General features: G+C 43.5%; 1 protein-coding gene across 1 annotated transcript; it reads left to right on the top strand.

Annotated features, from left to right (window-relative positions):
- Positions 1–5,390: 5,390 nt before the first annotated feature.
- pias4b (protein inhibitor of activated STAT, 4b) lies at positions 5,391–16,955 on the top strand. The gene is made up of 11 exons (XM_036554784.1): positions 5,391–5,452; positions 6,785–7,169; positions 7,508–7,592; positions 8,099–8,140; positions 9,443–9,533; positions 9,858–9,986; positions 10,615–10,720; positions 11,583–11,656; positions 12,244–12,404; positions 12,727–12,863; positions 14,705–16,955. The coding sequence occupies exons 1-11, from the start codon at positions 5,426–5,428 to the stop codon at positions 14,965–14,967; spliced, it is 1,500 nt and encodes a 499-aa protein (XP_036410677.1). The 5' UTR covers positions 5,391–5,425; the 3' UTR covers positions 14,968–16,955.
- Positions 16,956–17,152: the final 197 nt, after the last annotated feature.

Raw genomic sequence — 17,152 nt, 5'->3', positions numbered from 1 at the left:
CAACCCACCTGGAAGGATTGATCCAACGAAATAAAATGCACAGTGCTTTATATTTATTCATAGCCCAGTGAAAGAGGAAATATATATAAATGAATATATGTGATCATTCCTTCGTTTAAAATTGGTTACAATTTACATTTTAATCTTAATAGCATTGCACAGATCAAAGCCATATTGTGTGTAAGAATGAATTTTATTTCAGAAAACACAAGGGTCGCCTTTAGATTCTCTTTTGCGCACAATCCAACAAAAAAATCCACATGAACATTGTTTTTTTTTTTCTTCATTTTCAGAGAATGTTTTTGAAGTTTTGTCCAAATTCAATGGGAGCTTGGAACTACATAGAAACCTCCAACGGTTCCCTGTTTCCCTGGATTGTAAAAAGGTAACACACTAAAGAAACTCATCAGTAGCATGCACCATCATGGATACGGTCAAAGGACTCTGAGAGGCTTCAGGCAAATGGCCCTTGGCTTCCACAAATTGGGAAATGAGTTTAAAATAATTCACAAAATGCGTTTCATCCAGTGAAATGCCATTAATGTGCAATATTACTAGCATTTTCAATTGTTAAGCACAAAAACAAATGGCCCAGTTCAAGCATCTTTCATGTTTTTTGTTCCTGTTTAATCAGAGGATCTAAGAATAAGGGCTGTAAAATTATGCTAAAGGAAAGTCCTTAAGCAGACATTACTGCCAAGCTTACGATGGTGGCTCTTAAAAGCCTGACTTGTAAATGTTTGTTAGGTCCTCACCTATACCTGGATTTTATTTTCTCAACCTTGTGTAACATTGAGTTACTCATCACAATGCTTTGGACGCCCTTACGCCTTTTTTACTGGGGAAATGAATGAATGAAATAGATGAACTGTGTCAGTGTGCTTTGAGGCAGCCCCAAAAGCAGCCCCTGTAGTGCTTGGGTGGCAGAAGACTAGACCATCAATGGAGCCAATCCAAACAACAACACATCTTTACATCTGAACAGAATCACTGTTTTATGAATGCATGTCAAAAAAAGTCTTCACGTGTGGAGTCAGGGCTAGTACGTGTAAATCACAGATTGCTTACGTGTGGAAAAATGTATTGTGTGTGATCCACGTCTGCGGTGCCAAAGCACTCCTCGTGCGGTTTTTTATCACGCGTGCCTGGATCTCGGCACCGCCCTCATATCGGCTCCCTGCTTACTCAGCAGGTTAGAGGGCCTTTATTGCACAAACTGCATTATAGCTCAGGTTTGCAGATAATTGCGGGTTATTAGGAAATAAATATGAACCCTCGTGCATGTGGGGGGGAAAAAAAAAATAAACTGTACATTACATTGATTGGAAGAAACAGAGAAATTCTCTTCATCTTTCACTCGCACTGCGGCGTCTTCTCATTATGCTGTGGGGCTGAACAGACAGCAGAGGGCATGAGAACATGAGTAAATCTGTAGCAGCCACAACACTGATAGTGTTCATACGAGTTCCAGAGTAATTCGTTATCTTTCTATTTGGACCCATGTACTGTATTATCTGAAAATCTCTCCGTGCCTTGCTGTCTTCCTGCCATAAATATATTCGTAGCATTCTCAAATAACTTAACAGTCTTTCACCGACAGGAATATCTTGCACAGAGACAGCAAATTTTAGTGCTGAGCTGCTCTGGCAAACTGAATGTTGATTCAAATCTGTTATGTTAAACAAATTTCAAGCAGAATTGCACATGCCACTTCTGCACCATGACAATGCAGTGGTTCACTCGTGGTTCAAACCAGGTCAGAGGCTAATGAAGATAGCATGGAAAAGTGAACAAGCTGTGGATCCACAAACCCCTGACCAGCGTGTTGTTACCAAATTGCAGCAGGAGTCACCCTTTACCTCCCTCTCTTGTGATAAGGTGATGAATCCCTACAGTTCCAAACATCCGCCATACAATAAACGACAGTAATACAAAAGACGGCGCCCATTGTGTAACATGGGTAATTTGTGTTAATGTGTTTCCATGTTTGTGTTTTTGGATGTATTGTTTTTCAGTTTTAGCTTTTGCATTTTTCATTGTGTTGAAATGATCTCATGCATACTCAGTCACCCTGGGCCTCTGGTCAAGATGATGCTAATAAAAATAGGAGGAGGAAAAAAATGACCTACAGTCAAACTCATAGTTATGTTTCATTTGCCTTAACTCTGAAGCTCTAAAACATGTGAAGCATGTATTTTTGAAACATGTATTTCACTGATGTGTTTCAAGGGGACCAGTCAGGTTTATTTGCCAGTCTAATTCCAGGTCTCTTCAAAGAACTGCAATGGAGCGTTCTCTTTCCAAACATCTCCCTCTTATTCTCTGACTCCTTTGCTAATTTTCTGTAATGGATGTGAAAAGTCTGTAGTGCACCAGAGGATGACATACTGTAAGTAAATACAAACATTGAAAATTGTTGACAAATTTTTATATGTATTTTTAATATTTTTAAATCTATTTTCATCTGTTTTTCTAAGGTGTGAGACTAACCATTAATAGTTTATTCCTAAATGAATTAAACACTGATTTCTGGAGGCATGATGCTGAATTATAAATGCATCTCTGTTGCTATTATAAAAGCATCCCTAATTCTGTGAATGTTTGTGTGTGTGTGTGTGTGTGTGTGTGTGTGTGTGTGTGTGTGTGTGCGAGCGTGTGTGCGTGTATGTGTGCACGTGAGTGTGTGTGCATATATGAACATTTTAATCAAGGTCATGAGATACATGGACGTCTTGAACAGGTCAAACTACTCATGCAGATCTTGGTAAAACAAAAAAAATAGATTAATTAATTAGAAGAAAGAAATAAATTATCGGAATTTTCATACAAATTCCTGATACAGTGAGATGATGTAGCGCAGTGTAGCACTATAATTGGTAAGAAAATTATGAGAGGAGCACACTCTTATGGTTCCATTTAAAAATAACAATATGATAATAATCTGGACTGATGTCAAATGGCTTTTTTATTAACATAATCCCTTTTAAAAACATTTATGTATATTTATACATTATATTTCACTGATGTTTTAAAGGGGAATAATTAGATTTATATCATTTATGTATATCTCTCTGTGTCTTAATATCCCTTCTCTCACTGGATTCCACGTGTGAATTTGCCTATTTTTCAAAATTACTTGGATATTTCTCACCTCTTCAAACTCCCAGAGCCAGTTGTGGACAGTCTGTGTTCAGCGTCCTCATGCTGTGTATCTGGCACAAACCAGTTAGTAACTACAGATGTCAAAACCACACATAGATACAAGCTTCAGACTTTCATAATCTGAAGTTAATGGTGCTCAGGGCACCTTATGCTGGGGTGCCCTCTTGTGGTCCAATGGGGACATTTCATGCACATGGCACAAGAGTTCACAGTTGTGTTACGGCTTGAAAATACCCTATAGCAGTTATCTGCATGCTAAATTTACAGTGCCTGAGTTGCCAAAGATCCTTAAGTCTGTTGGAAACATTACCACGGTACATGACAGATTTTTTCAAGTTTTGTAACCATTTTTGGACAAGTCATCGAATTTGAGTGAACATAAAAACTACCACCTAAAGATTGGTAGATGCTGGCTTGTACCTTGTCTGGCCAGCCATTGAAACCTGGTCATGCAGCCCTTCTAATATTGTTGACTCCTTGTAGTTTTTTTGCTTGTGTTGTTCTCTGCCTCACTTGTAAGTCGCTTTGGATAAAAGTGTCTGCCAAATGAATAAATGTAAATGTAAATTTAAGTGCAGCATCGATAGCAAAATGTAATAACAGAATGATACAATAGTTTGTCAAAATAAAGTACTGCTGTGTGCTATGAAGTGCACAGGAGGAAGGCATCCTTTATGATCTGAACATGAGTACTGACTCTTGATTGGATCTCATTAGCACTGCCCTCTTGATTTTCAGTCTGGTTGCGGTTTCACAGTTTTGATAGTCCTAAATTCCTTGTCTCTATCATGGACAGCTTAATTTTCTCAGTTACATTATTAAAAAACAAGCCAAGTCACTGACCGGCAGAACTGCCCTCACATTTAATCATTTGGCAGACGCTCTTATCCAGAGTGACTTACAAAGAGTAAATTCAATAAGGCTAGGCCAGTAGCTGTATTGATACTCAATCATTAGGGCCATCTATGAAATACAGTGCCATTGCGGGGAACATTGGCAGAAAGCGAATATGTGCTGTCAGATATATTCTGTACTGGACTTTCAAAGCAATCTCAGGTTTTGCAAGATCCCTGTCCCTGTCCCTGCTGAGCCCTGGTGAATACTTCTTAAAACAGAATGATTTTGTTTGTGATTCTTTGCATTTTTATATGATCATAGAGATGCTCTTCTTTTCTTTTAACTTTGTTCAATAGTCACACAAGTCCAGAAATGTTATATTTCAAAAGTAGTTGTGTGTCAATTATGCTCTTTATCTGTGAGGTGCTCTCTGTGTGTATGTGCTTCTTTATGTGTGTCTAAGTGTATGTGCATATATTTTTTATTTGTGTGTGTGTGTGTGTGTCTCTCTCTCTCTCTCTCTCTCTCTGTACACTATTCTTGAGCAAGAGGTGGCCAATGTGTGTTCACCTAAGTATTCAGTTGAGCAACACAACCCTACAGATAGTCCTAAAATAGGATGCAGACAAAATATTTCAGTCATAGACATGCTTGGATGCTTGGATAAATATTTAAAAAGAGTGAAATGTTGATAAGTCAGGTCACGGGGGTGGGGGAGTTCGTCTCCAGAGCGCCCATTCTTGCACAAAATATTGCCATTTGTAAAACCAGAAATGGAGCTTATCATGGACAGCAAAGATGTGAATTTGAGCACAATATTATGATATTTGTGCAAAACACCGTGTTCTCAAAATTCACATAGTTGTTTGATCAAGTCGTCTATTACATGAAAAGGAATAAATACATAGTTTAATATGCAATTAAAGTTAATGAATTGTATTCCCTTGTTCGGTTCTAAATATAGACGCTGCATTCCACGGCATCATTGAGTTGTAAGGAATCTCCGGAATGGAATAAAACACGCGGATTGGCTCCTGTAAGTCGCATGCGTCCTCTTCCGTAATGTCACTAAATGGCACCGTGTAAGACTGCGCTAGACACCTGTTGGCGAGCAACTCCTCTTACACACGAGGTTATCAAGCTCTGTAGGCAAGCACTCGATTTCAAATCAATCTGGGATTTTTTCTCCGTAGGCTGGGGCCTACTTTGGCGGGGAAAGCCTGTGTCGGAGTGTTAATGATTTTTAAGGAGCGCTGTCACTTTAAACCTTTACTTCCACACCTCTTTTTAGTTCATTCTGGTGGCCACCTGATCTCGGGACGCGCCGATTGGCTGCGGCTGGCCGCTGTCACGTGATCGCCCTGTCGCTCATTGGCGAAAAATTGGCTTCTTTGAGCTTTGGCTCTCGCGGGGCTGCTGCGTGAAGATGGCGGCCGAGCTAGTGGAGGCGATGGTGAGTTAAGCTCCGTTTACCCGGGCGGACGGGAGAGTGGCTGCGGGGGCCGATGGGGCTGCACTAGGATGTTATGGCAGGCCAGCGGCAGATGGACCTCACCGCATCCAAGTTTGCGATGCCTGCAGAAAACAGGAACTGGCCAGCCAGTCGCTGTCAAGTGCGACTACCAGGGGGCATATGGGATAGCTAGTTAGCTAACTGGCTAGCTTGTGAATGATGAGAGCAGTTAAATAAAAACATTAGACCGCAGGGAGTCGGCGCGAAATGTATTAGCTAGCCAGCTAGCTATGTAGCTACAACGATGGCTAGGTCTTAAAAGATGGAAATCGTAGTTCATGAGCATGTCATATGAATGAATTATTACCGGGGGTGATAGATAGCTGACTGACTAGCTGGCTGACACGACTTGAAACTGTTGTCTGCTGGTGTCAGCCAGTTCGCTAGGCAGCCTTGTGTTTACAAAGCATATGAGTCTGAAAGACGGAGTGCTTCTCCGCTCAAGCAACGCACTGGGAACGAAACGTAGCATGAGAGGTGTGCATACAGAGGGCGACTTGTTATAAAAGCTAACAAGCTAGCTCGTCAGATACCGGTAGCCAAGGATTCAGACTTGGTTCAAGTGAGCAAGCTAGCTAAATTCACCAACCACGTTTGAGTTCTCTGAGACTGCTGTCATTACATCTGATAAAGTTAGCCGGCTGGTGAGTAGGATCGCGAGTGAGATCGAAAGGATCTCAGAGCCACGACGAGTTCTGTGTGTTCAACTGGCTTATGATGCTGACATGGTACTTAGCTTGCTAACAAGCTAAAATGGGCTGGCTAGTGCTGTCTAGAAGCAGTCACCAGAAGCATGCATTGTTTTGAGGCTTCATTAAGTAAAAAAAAAACAAGCACAGCTTTAGCATCAGTTGCGTCGCTACACTAATTGTGGAATGGTCCGCAATGCGTAATTGTAAACTACTAAGTGTATGTTGAATAGCAGTCTTAGCTTGATATCTTGCAGTATGTTTATTGTTTGTGTCCCCACCCACTCAGACATCTAATGTTCAAGAAATGCCAAACCAAGTCGCCTTGATGCACAAACTAAACTGGGTTCATTCACTGCACAATATGCTACAGTGATGCTGACACTAGCAGGTTTTGACGTTGTGTCTGACTAGTTGGTTGATACCGGCATGTTGCCTCACTCCTTGACAGAGCAGCTGTCAATAGGCCAAGCAGTTATTTTGCAGACACTGAAGTTTTTTTTTTAATGGCCTGTTGTCTTTGGTCCTAATTTGAATTGGTCTTTTTCCTGTTTACCTGCCCCCTCTGCGCCCGCTCTGTCAGAACATGGTGAAAAGCTTCAGAGTGTCGGATCTCCAGATGCTGCTAACCTCCATGGGTCGCAGTAAGAGCGGCCTTAAGCAGGACCTGGTGGGCCGGGCCCTGAGGCTGGTGCAGAAGGAGTACAGCCCGGAGCTGCTGCTGAACATCCGCCAACTGTACGAGTCGCGCTTCCCCAAGGCGCCCAACTGGGTCGCCGCCAGGCGGCCTGAAGTTGTCCCGGGGTCCTACCCCATCCACAGCTCCCAGCCCACCAGCACCACCATACAGGGCACAGACTACCTCAATGGGATCCCCAAGCCGTCCCCCTCCCCTGCTGCCGAGGTGAAGCTGGCGTCTCTTCCCTTCTACCAGACCCTGGAGACGCTGCTACCCCCTACAGAGCTAAGTAAGTCCCTGCCTCAGACACCCTGATGCTGAATCATGCACACTCATTGGTCACGTAAAGCCTTTGGGCTGTGGTGTTTTTTTTTTTTTTTATTGTGCTGAGTTCAGTGCCAGGTCAGAGTGACAAGAATGACAAGAACAGGGACTGGCTTAGGGTTAGACATGCTACCTTGCATTCATAATGTACGCCATGACAACTGGTGCATGGTACACCACAAGTCAAAAACAAATGTTTTTATCAGGTGAGTTGTCAGCTCCTCTGTGTGTAAGAACATGGTGAAGTGTTGCTCGGTCTGAACCCTCTGACTGTCTGGACCCTCTTCCTCCCCTTCCCTGCAGTTCCCCAGAACGGTGAGAAACTGCAGGACAGTCCGTGTGCGTTCGAGCTGACACAGAGCCAAGTGGACCAGATCAGAAACTGCAGGTGAGCTCTGGGTCCTGCTTTGCCTTTTCTGGTCCTGCAAATCCATAGTTTTCACCTGGGACATTGCCTTTTTCACCTTATTACAACTCCTAAGACGGAGACGTGAGTTTGTTGGAGAAATCTGAATGCACGGACTGTTGTAGCGGACACATTGGAGGAAGTTGTAGATGCCATTGGGAGAAAAACATTGTTCCAAACCTGAGTGATGTGTTTGTGCACTGCTTTCCTCTGGAGATGGGATGTGATTATAGGATGCTGTTGCTGTGACTGGTGTGTGTCTGCACATGCGTGTGTCAGGTGTGAGGAGCCATGTGTAATTTTTGGCAGTCTGGCTGAGGGTCAGAGGGTAAGTGGAGAACCTGCTTACTGCAGGTACCTCAGTGGTGGCATTATAATTTAAAGTCATGTTGTGGATCTGGTTATGGATTTTTTTTTATGGATGAGTGATTGGCAATTTATATTTGAGTTGGGGGTTACAGTAACTTAATTTGTTGTTATTCCTACAGAGAACTTCGCCCAGGAATAAAGTCTATCCAGGTGGTTCTAAGGTGAGTGGAGAAGACTTTCCAGTGTGAAAATAATAGATGTGATCCCACTTTACAGCACCGGTGTGAATATTGTAAGTATGAAGCCAACAAACACTAGAGAAAACACTGCAGTTACATCAACCAGTCAGTAAAATGTTGTTTGCTATAGCGCTACTTGTGCTAATTGTCATACAGCACAATTCATGAAAACAATTCAAGTTGTAGCATATATAACTGAGAGGAATAGGGATGTAGGGATGTGTAGAATTGGCCAAGAGTCTTCCAAGAGCAGAAGTTTCCAGCACTTGCCTTGCAGTAGAAGTAGTCTTGGATGTGTTTCTCTGCTGCAGTGCGAGAGCCTAAGACTTGTTCTCCCTAAATACGGCTCCCAATAAAAACACACCTGATAAAACTCCATCTGTCTGTTTGGGTTAGAGTTACACAACGGAAATGCGCACACTTACCCACAATCCTCAGCCACTTGTTTACCACCACTCGCTCTGAGACAATGTTTAACGCATTTTCTGAAAGCCCCCTCTATAATGCTGTCCCCTTAGCTCCTCCTGTGGGGGGCTTAAACTCAAACTCCTCCTTCAGTTTCATAGCACATAATCTGCACACCATTGTTTTCCATTCCAGCGTCATTCCAATTTCATATTTTGCCTTTTCTGTACACCATTGTTGCCAAGATCACACCTGTCTAATTATAAAAAAAATAATTATCCCGCCTTGGCTGTACACTATTATCTCCAAGGCCACACATATCTAATATATATATATATATATATATATATATATATATATATATATATATATATATATATATATATATAAAAAAAACAAAAAAAAACATCAGTCCTGCTTCAGCTGCCCTCCAGTGTTGCCAAGGCCACACATACCTAATATATGTATAAAAATAACTATCCCTGCTTAACCTGTTCTGTCTTGGCCGAGTAGTGTTCGGACAGCGTCCAGCTAAGCCCCGATAACAAGCCTTACTTGGCATACAGGTATCTCACAGCTGCTTACTCCTCCTGCAGTCTTCTGTCCTCTTCCAACCCTTCCTTTTAATTTTTGCTCACATGCATACAAAGCAAGAACTTTATTTAAGGTTAACATATTAAATTGTCTGTGCATAGTAAAAATAAAGTGGTTAAAACCAAAAACTAACATATACTGGCAATGCTTATGCTTTGCATATGGGGTATACGCTTAGTCAGAAATTTTCCACCACAGCGTGTCATGTTGGCATAGCTACAGAAATGATGCTAAGCTAAGCTTTCCTTTCTGTGGTGCCTGACTAAGTGTTGTGCTGTGTTTCAGAATCTGCTACACAGACACCTCCAGCGTACAGGAGGACCAGTACCCCCCTAATATTGCAGTCAAAGTAAACCAGTCCTACTGTCACGTACCGGTAAGCAGTTGGGCCTGCTTGTGTGTGTGTGTGTGTGTGTGTGTGTGTGTGTGTGTGTGTGTGTGTGTGTGTGTGTGTGTGTGTGTGTGTGTGTGTGTGTGTGCGCGCGCGCACGCGCGCGTTGGGGGGGATGATTGCTGGACTGCAAAGATGATTGCTGGATTACAAATACTTACATTTGAGAATTTTGGTGGGGCTAAGTTGGTATTGCAGTTTTGATGTAGAATGACATTGTATTACGCCTGAACTCAGCTGGGAGTTGTAAGATTGGTATCATTCGGCATTCTTATATGCTCCTCCCCCCCTCTGCTGTGCGGTTTCCAGGGATACTACCCTTCTAATAAACCCGGCGTGGAGCCACGTCGACCTTGCCGCCCGGTCAACATCACGCCCTGGCTGCACCTCTCCACCGCCACCAACCGCATCACAGTCACGTGGGGCAACTTTGGAAAGGTACATTTCTCATTTGCAGGTGCACATTACTCTTAGCCATGGGTGTTAATGGGTAGCCATGTTGGAGTTTACAGTCTTTGCTTGCGGGAATGTGTAACATTTCGGGGAAATCGCCCAACTGAGCGAACATACCCTCCTGGGATAATCATTACATTACGTTACTGTCATTTAGCAGGTGCTCTCATCCAGAGAGGCTTACATAGGCTACAGTTTTTTTTGACGTTATCCATTTATACAGCTGGATATTTACTGAGGCTGTTGTGGGTTAAGCACTTTGCCCAGGCATACAACGGCAGTGCGAAACAGCAACTTTTTGGTTACAAGCCCTGTTCCTTACCACTATGCTGCACTGCCTCCTTCTGATAATCGATCATATATAAATGGATATTGGCATAGTGGCGTATTGGCATATTTGCGTAATGGCAGCGGTTCAGGATTATGCATGATTAGTAGAAACATATGTAGCTAGAACCACTCATTGTTTGGCTCTTTTGGTGTAGTTTGTACTGGACATGCATAGTGGGAAAGATCCCGCCTGCAGTGACTTGATGGTACCCATGGGCTCATGCCCCTCTCTGCATTCTTTGAGTGGCGTCAGTGACATCAGTGCTCTTTGTGCTGTGTGCAGCGGTACTGCGTGGCTCTGTACCTGGTGAGGGTCTTCACATCCGCAGAGCTCTTCAGCCAGCTAAAGCACTGCTCGGTGGAGAGCCCGGAGCGCTGCCGCGAACGCAGTGAGTATGGACGCACGCGCGCGCACAGACGCACTCACGCACACACACAACGCGTTCACGTATGCCTATGCACACACATGCACACACATTATGTTACATTACACTATTGGCATTTAGCAGACGCTCTTATCCAGAGCGACCTACATAGGTTACAGCTTCTTACATGTTATCCATTTATATAGTTGGATATTTACTGAGGCAACTCTGGGTTAAGTACCTTGCTTAAGAGTACAACAGCAGTGCTCCAGCGGGGAATCGAAGCGGCAAACTTTCGGTTACAAGTTCTGCTCCTTACCACTCTGCTACACAGCTGCCACACATGACATTCTTGTGCTCATAGCCGCTTGCTCACTCATGCTGGTGCACAGCTCTGAAATGGAAGCTTTAGCCCTTGTTACTTTCACTTTCCCCAGCGCACACAGGAAAAGCCTCGCTTGGTGTCCGTTATGCTGTTAAAACAGCAATCTCAAAATTCCCCTTCCTTCCCTCAGGCATTGAAGTTTATTCCTTGACATCTACCGTAAATCTGTGGTCCTTTGACTCTAAGGGAGTTTTTGTTTTTGCTGTTGGACGTGGTCCATGCTTTGTATTTGCATTTAGGTTGTAGAAGGAAGCAGTACTTGGAAAACAGACCCATATGTCTACTTTGTTTAAACACTGTAGGTGTTGTGGATAGGATATGTTATTACATAAACAAATCCATGCAATAATGTGGAACGATTTCTTTGATTATAAAAGTTTTTTTTGTTCCCCCGGTAAATTGCAGATGCAGCCTGGGAAGGGGTGTTAGTGTGGGTGTTCAGAGAGTAACAAGTCTATTGACTGTAAAATGGAAATAAATATACACCCCGCTGTTTTCCAGTCCAAGATAAGCTGCGATTCGACCCTGAGAGTGAGATCGCCACCACAGGGCTGCGTGTGTCACTCATCTGCCCGGTAAGTGTCTGCCCTGCTTGGTACCCGTCAAGGCACCTCAATCCATCCTTCAGTGAATTTATCCTGTAGTGAATCATTACATTTACATTACATTGATGTTATTTAGCAGATGCTCTTATCCAGAGGTACTTGCATAGGTTGCAGTTTTTTTACATGCTTTTTTACATACACAGCTGGATATTCACTGAGACAATTCTGTGTTAGGTACCTTGCCCAAGGGTGTGGCAGCAGTGGGCATTTAACCAGAAGGTGCTGGGTTCAAATCCCTGCTGTTATGCCCCTGGGCAAGGTTCATAAACATCTCTAAACATCCTGTAGAAATGCTTATTATGGATAGTGTGACCTGTTGCACTCAGCCTGGACAAGAGTCTTGACTAAGCAGTTCATTCATAGAGGAGCTTTGAGTTTTCCAGTGTGTGTGAGTTTAAGTTTCGTTTTCCACTATAGTTGCTATGAGGAGACAAGGAATCACTTCACTGAAGTGGTGTGTAATTTTGGCCTTCTTTCGTACCTGTTCACGTACTGTGTGTTTGCATGCGTGACATCATGTTTCCTGCTGTCGCCCCCCACCCCCCTCCCCTCCCCAGCTGGTGAAGATGCGCCTGGGCGTGCCATGCCGTGTGCTCACCTGTGCTCACCTGCAGTGCTTCGACGCAGTCTTCTTCCTGCAGATGAACGAGAAGAAGCCCACCTGGACCTGCCCGGTGTGCGACAAGCCCGCCCCCTTCGAGCTGCTCACTATTGATGGGTACGGCTAGATCAGTCACTATGTGTGTGTATTTATAATTCCTATGTACAGATATACATACATATAGACATTTTATATATTGTATGTATTTATAGTATATTGTTGATCTGCTGTCTTGTGAATCTTGCTTCCCTATTCTCCATACATCTACATGGACATTTGTCTGTAGGCTGGGGAAAAATTCAGTGTTATTTCTGTGTGCTTTTGTGATTGCAGTTGACCTTTTGTATAAACTGGGGAAAAATGTGTATTTATGTATATGTATTTTTGTATGAATGCATATGCGTTGTATAATGCCATACACGGCTGGGCTCTCCCCCAGGCTTCTGTCTGAGATCCTAAAGGAGACCGAGGATGTGGAGGAGATTGAGTACCTAGCTGACGGCTCGTGGAGGCCAATCCGTGAGGAGAAGGAGAAGGAGCGTAGCAGTACACCAGAGTGCCCCCTGCTGGACATATGTAAGAACTGAACAAACATACACAGTTTCATTTTGGTTTTGTTGATCACATGGATTGCCCACGGTGGCATCAGAGGTTATGCATTTGTGTTCACTCAGTAAACTCACTGACGTTTGCTCCGCTCTAATTTATTTGACCGCATATCAGAGGTGTGATTGGGTTAACGTGAGAGCCATACAAGTTCTTCATCAGGAAGAGGGTGAAGAGGAAGGGTATCTGTCCGTGTAAAATTGGAAAGGAAACCAACCGCACGCAGAAAGAATGAGGTCATGGTGCTAAAATGACCCCCCCAGTTCATTCTTCCTGTTCCCCTCCCACCTCTCTCATTCTTCTTCTCCCCTATCTCAAAGTCTCCCTTTTTCCACCCTCTGAAGTAGCTTGATACGGCTTTATGTTCAGGACAAAGAAATATGTGTTGCCATAGCAAAGTCATACTTTGAAAGGAACTTAATTTATGCAACCGATTTAAAAATAATAATAATAATAATAAAAAAATATAGGGCACGCACTGCAAATTTAGTCATAAATAACAAGAATCCAAGTCAAATGGTCCATGTTCATGGGAACATAATGGATGATCAGTTTTATTAAGATTATTCATTTGATTGGTTTTAGAAGCTAAAAAAAGTTATAAGTTGGCCATTATTCTTTCCCAAGGAGGTCAGGCAGTGCTCTGCAAGGAGCAATGCAGTGAAAGCTAAATTTCCAAATCAGAAAGCTCTGTTTAAACCTCCTTTTGATCAGTGTGAGCACAGGGTGTATTGCACGGTCACGTCTGCCTGTGTGCGCTAGTGTCTGTGATTAGACTATGTCAGGTGTGTGTGTCATGTCTGTGCCTTGTCAGCTAGATAGTTTTACAATTACAGTTAAAAAGTTTTGACTGTTAATATTCCATCACGCAATAAAAGTCCTCCATGCCATTATTTTTAGTTGATTTCAGCAGGAGGTTTTAATTTCGGCAGCAAACGATCAGACTTCAATTAGTATGGCGTGTGTAATGTTCAGTCACATTTGTATGTGTACATTTAAAAATGTATCCATTTCTCTTATAGGATCTTTTTGGAAAATTGTTTTGGTCTTTTTCATGTTTACTGTCCGGGCCCAGGTCTGACAGTATTTGTCCAGTCAGGTTGTGCTGAAGTCCTTGCTCACTGGGTGATTTCAGATGTGTATCATCTATTTAGAGATGGAATTTTGTCTCTTTGTGTGAGACCCAGGGCTGTGGATTGTTCCAAGAATTAGGCTAATTCATTGATGTAAATGCTGAACAGTTTTGGAGGTTGTCTGAACCACCCTGTCTCACAACATGCTTCTGTGAGTTCTTTTGTTGCCAGTTCAATGTTGCAGTTATTTTCTGTGTACATTGATTAAATTATTGAATGCTTTATCCATTATGTCAGTGTCAGTAATTCTGTAGAATAATCCCTCATGACCAGTTTATTTGTTATCATGCTTTTATATGAGGGTGTGTGGGGTGTAAATATTATCCCTTATATTTAGTAAAAAGTCAGTTTGACTTCATGCTCATTCAGGAAGTCAGTTGTGCCTCTATCACGCTGCAAATCATCTTCCTCAGATTCCCAGGTACTCACATACCTCTGTGGTCTTACTCAGATTTATCCACCTTTAACAATGTGGGTTATTAGTCTTGATTTCAGACTACTTCAGGGGAATAACCCACACTCAGAACAAAGCCTAACCATTTTAGCAAAACCAAAATTTTTTGATGTTTTTCAACATCTTAGTTTTTCAAAGTTCTCCCTCAGTGCAGTTCTCATTTCGGACAGGTAATACCTGTAATTGTAATACATTTAATCTTGTCTCTCCCTTCTCCTCCCCAGGCTCCCCAGAGGCAAACGGCCACTCCCCGGCCCACAGCAGCACCAGCCAGAGCGGCAGGTCAGCTCCGGCGGGCACAGCTCCGGCACCGTCTGCACCAGCGGGGGGCGCCGTGGTGGATCTGACGCTGGACTCGTCATCTGACGAGGAGGAGGGAGGAGGAGGGGGAGCGGGAGACAGCGAGGACACAGACGACAGCCAGGACAGTCCCCCGCCTAAGAAAGGCCGATACGACTACGATAAGGACCTGGTCACTGCGTACTGACCGCTGGGACCTACGGACTGAGGGGGTGGGGATTTGGGGGTAGAGCCGAGGATGGAGTCTTTCGCCATTTCCTGTATCCCCTCTCTTAGACACACACAAATAAACACACACCCACACATACACTGTCAGTCTCTGGATGAGTTACGCTTCCTCAAAACACCACTGCAAAAAGAAATAATAAATAATAATAATGATAAAAACACTGCTACCCCAGCACCAATTGCCCCTCCCCCCGCCATCCCCACCATACGGAAACCAAAAGGCCATATAAACCCAGCAGCTCACAGCTCTCCTCCAAAATCTCCTATATTCCAGTAATCTCACACTTTCCTCTTCTTTTCACGGAAGATTACAGAAGAGACTCGAGACCACTCCCCTCTGAGATGAGTAGCGATAATAACTTTAACAGGCATGCAACAACAGGTCTGGAAAGACTTTAGAGAGGGAAAAGCTCAGATCATGAGTAACGTGGCACAAAAGTTATCGTCTGTGTACAGCACACTGATACGATCCCCTTGTTTTTCCAACGCCTCAGCTCCATTTTTAAAGATTTTGAAATGGGGAGGGAAGGGCGGGTACGGCAGTCATATTTGGAAACCCAGCATACCCTGGATTTAGAGTTTTGAGTTATGTGTCTAAGCTGACCAACCTACCTCAGTCCAACGTTGCAAATACGACAGCGAGGAGTCTTGGTGGGGGTGGGGGAATGGGAGGGAGTCGAGGACTGGAATCACTTTTGTGTATGAACACTGGAGACAAGGAAATTAGTTTTATTACTGAAATTTTATGTTTTTTTTTCTGCGCTTTGGCAGAGAAAATTGAGCCTTTTCTTAGTATAGGATTCCAGTTATTAGAAGTGGAGTTTCCATCTGAACATAAGATCACAGGTACTGTTTAGGGACTGATAATACAAGCTTGACTCCAATGGCGCTGTAATTTTGACTCCATTTTGGCTCTGTTTTTAACAGGATCTGAGGGGGCTTACCTTTTAATACTGACTGAATGAGGTGTGATCATAATTAAGACACTATTGTGCTGTGGACTGCTGCAACTGTGCTGAGATGTATTTGGCCAGTGATTTGGAGCAAGTGACAAACCAGGTTAATCAACCCATGAGTAATCAACAGGTGGGTTCTCCATATTCGTTTTGGCACTAGTCTCATTCCCATAGGTCAAAACTTTTTTTTTTCTTGTTATTTTATTTGTCTGTTTGTTTTTGTCAAGAATGCAATAATTTTTGGGTGGGGTGGACTGGGCTACAGAGCAAAGTGTTGATTCATTCTTTGCCTGATGGCGAGGAGTAGGGGCAGGAGTGTGGAACCTCCTTTCGTTTGCCCCCCGTCATCCTGGTGTTCTGGCATCAGAGGCGGGACTCACACTGACGGTTGTTTTCCGGAAGGAGCAGCGGAATGCCCAGAGCTGCCCAGCTGCTCTCGGTCTGCCCCCTAGCTGTTTGCCCATCAGGTGGTGCTTTTGTGATTGGTCGGTGCCCGTTTGTGCATCTGCAGGTTCTCTTCCCTTCTTCGTTGCAGCGTTTATGCCGGTTGGAGGCTCTGTCTTTGGTGACGCCCATCAGCCATATAAATGCGGGCTTTACTTCAGCAAAGCAGGGCTGCAGGTCTTCCCTCATGGAGCAGTGGGGGAAGGTGGGCCAGGCTGGAACTGAACCGCTTCTTGTAAATATCGCCGTGTGCCCCTGCTTCTAACTAAATTTGACCGTAAAACACAATATTCCAGAGACTGGGGGCAGTTGTGCAAAGGGCTGTCGTTAGATCACATGCTTATTTGTCTACCTTTTAGCTTTTGCCTTTGCCTCACTTGAAATAATTATTCAGGTTCACCCAAGTATAACACAGCTAGTCAAGAGGAATCTGGAGATCTGTTGTAAAAGCAGGTAAATGGATGGAACATACTGTAAACCATAAGAGTTGGTTTACGGGATGCTGACTGTGTGTGTGTTGTGTGTGTCTGAGAGCGTGAATGTGTGTGTGTGTGTGTGTGTGTGTGTGTGTGTGTGTGTGTGTGAGAGAGAGAGAGCTGGAGAAGGGAAGGTGAAATGAATGATGCATGCTTATCAGATGCTGTAGTGTGGTTAGAGTGATGGCAAATCTGTACAGGGAAAGTACTTCCATTTTGATTTTGTTTTCTTTAGTTGTCAGAAAATTGTATTTATACAGAATTGTGA

The sequence above is a fragment of the Megalops cyprinoides genome, chromosome 20 (assembly GCF_013368585.1).
Source record: "Megalops cyprinoides isolate fMegCyp1 chromosome 20, fMegCyp1.pri, whole genome shotgun sequence".
NCBI classification, from domain to species: domain Eukaryota; kingdom Metazoa; phylum Chordata; class Actinopteri; order Elopiformes; family Megalopidae; genus Megalops; species Megalops cyprinoides.
This window is presented reverse-complemented; position numbering and strand designations above follow the sequence as displayed.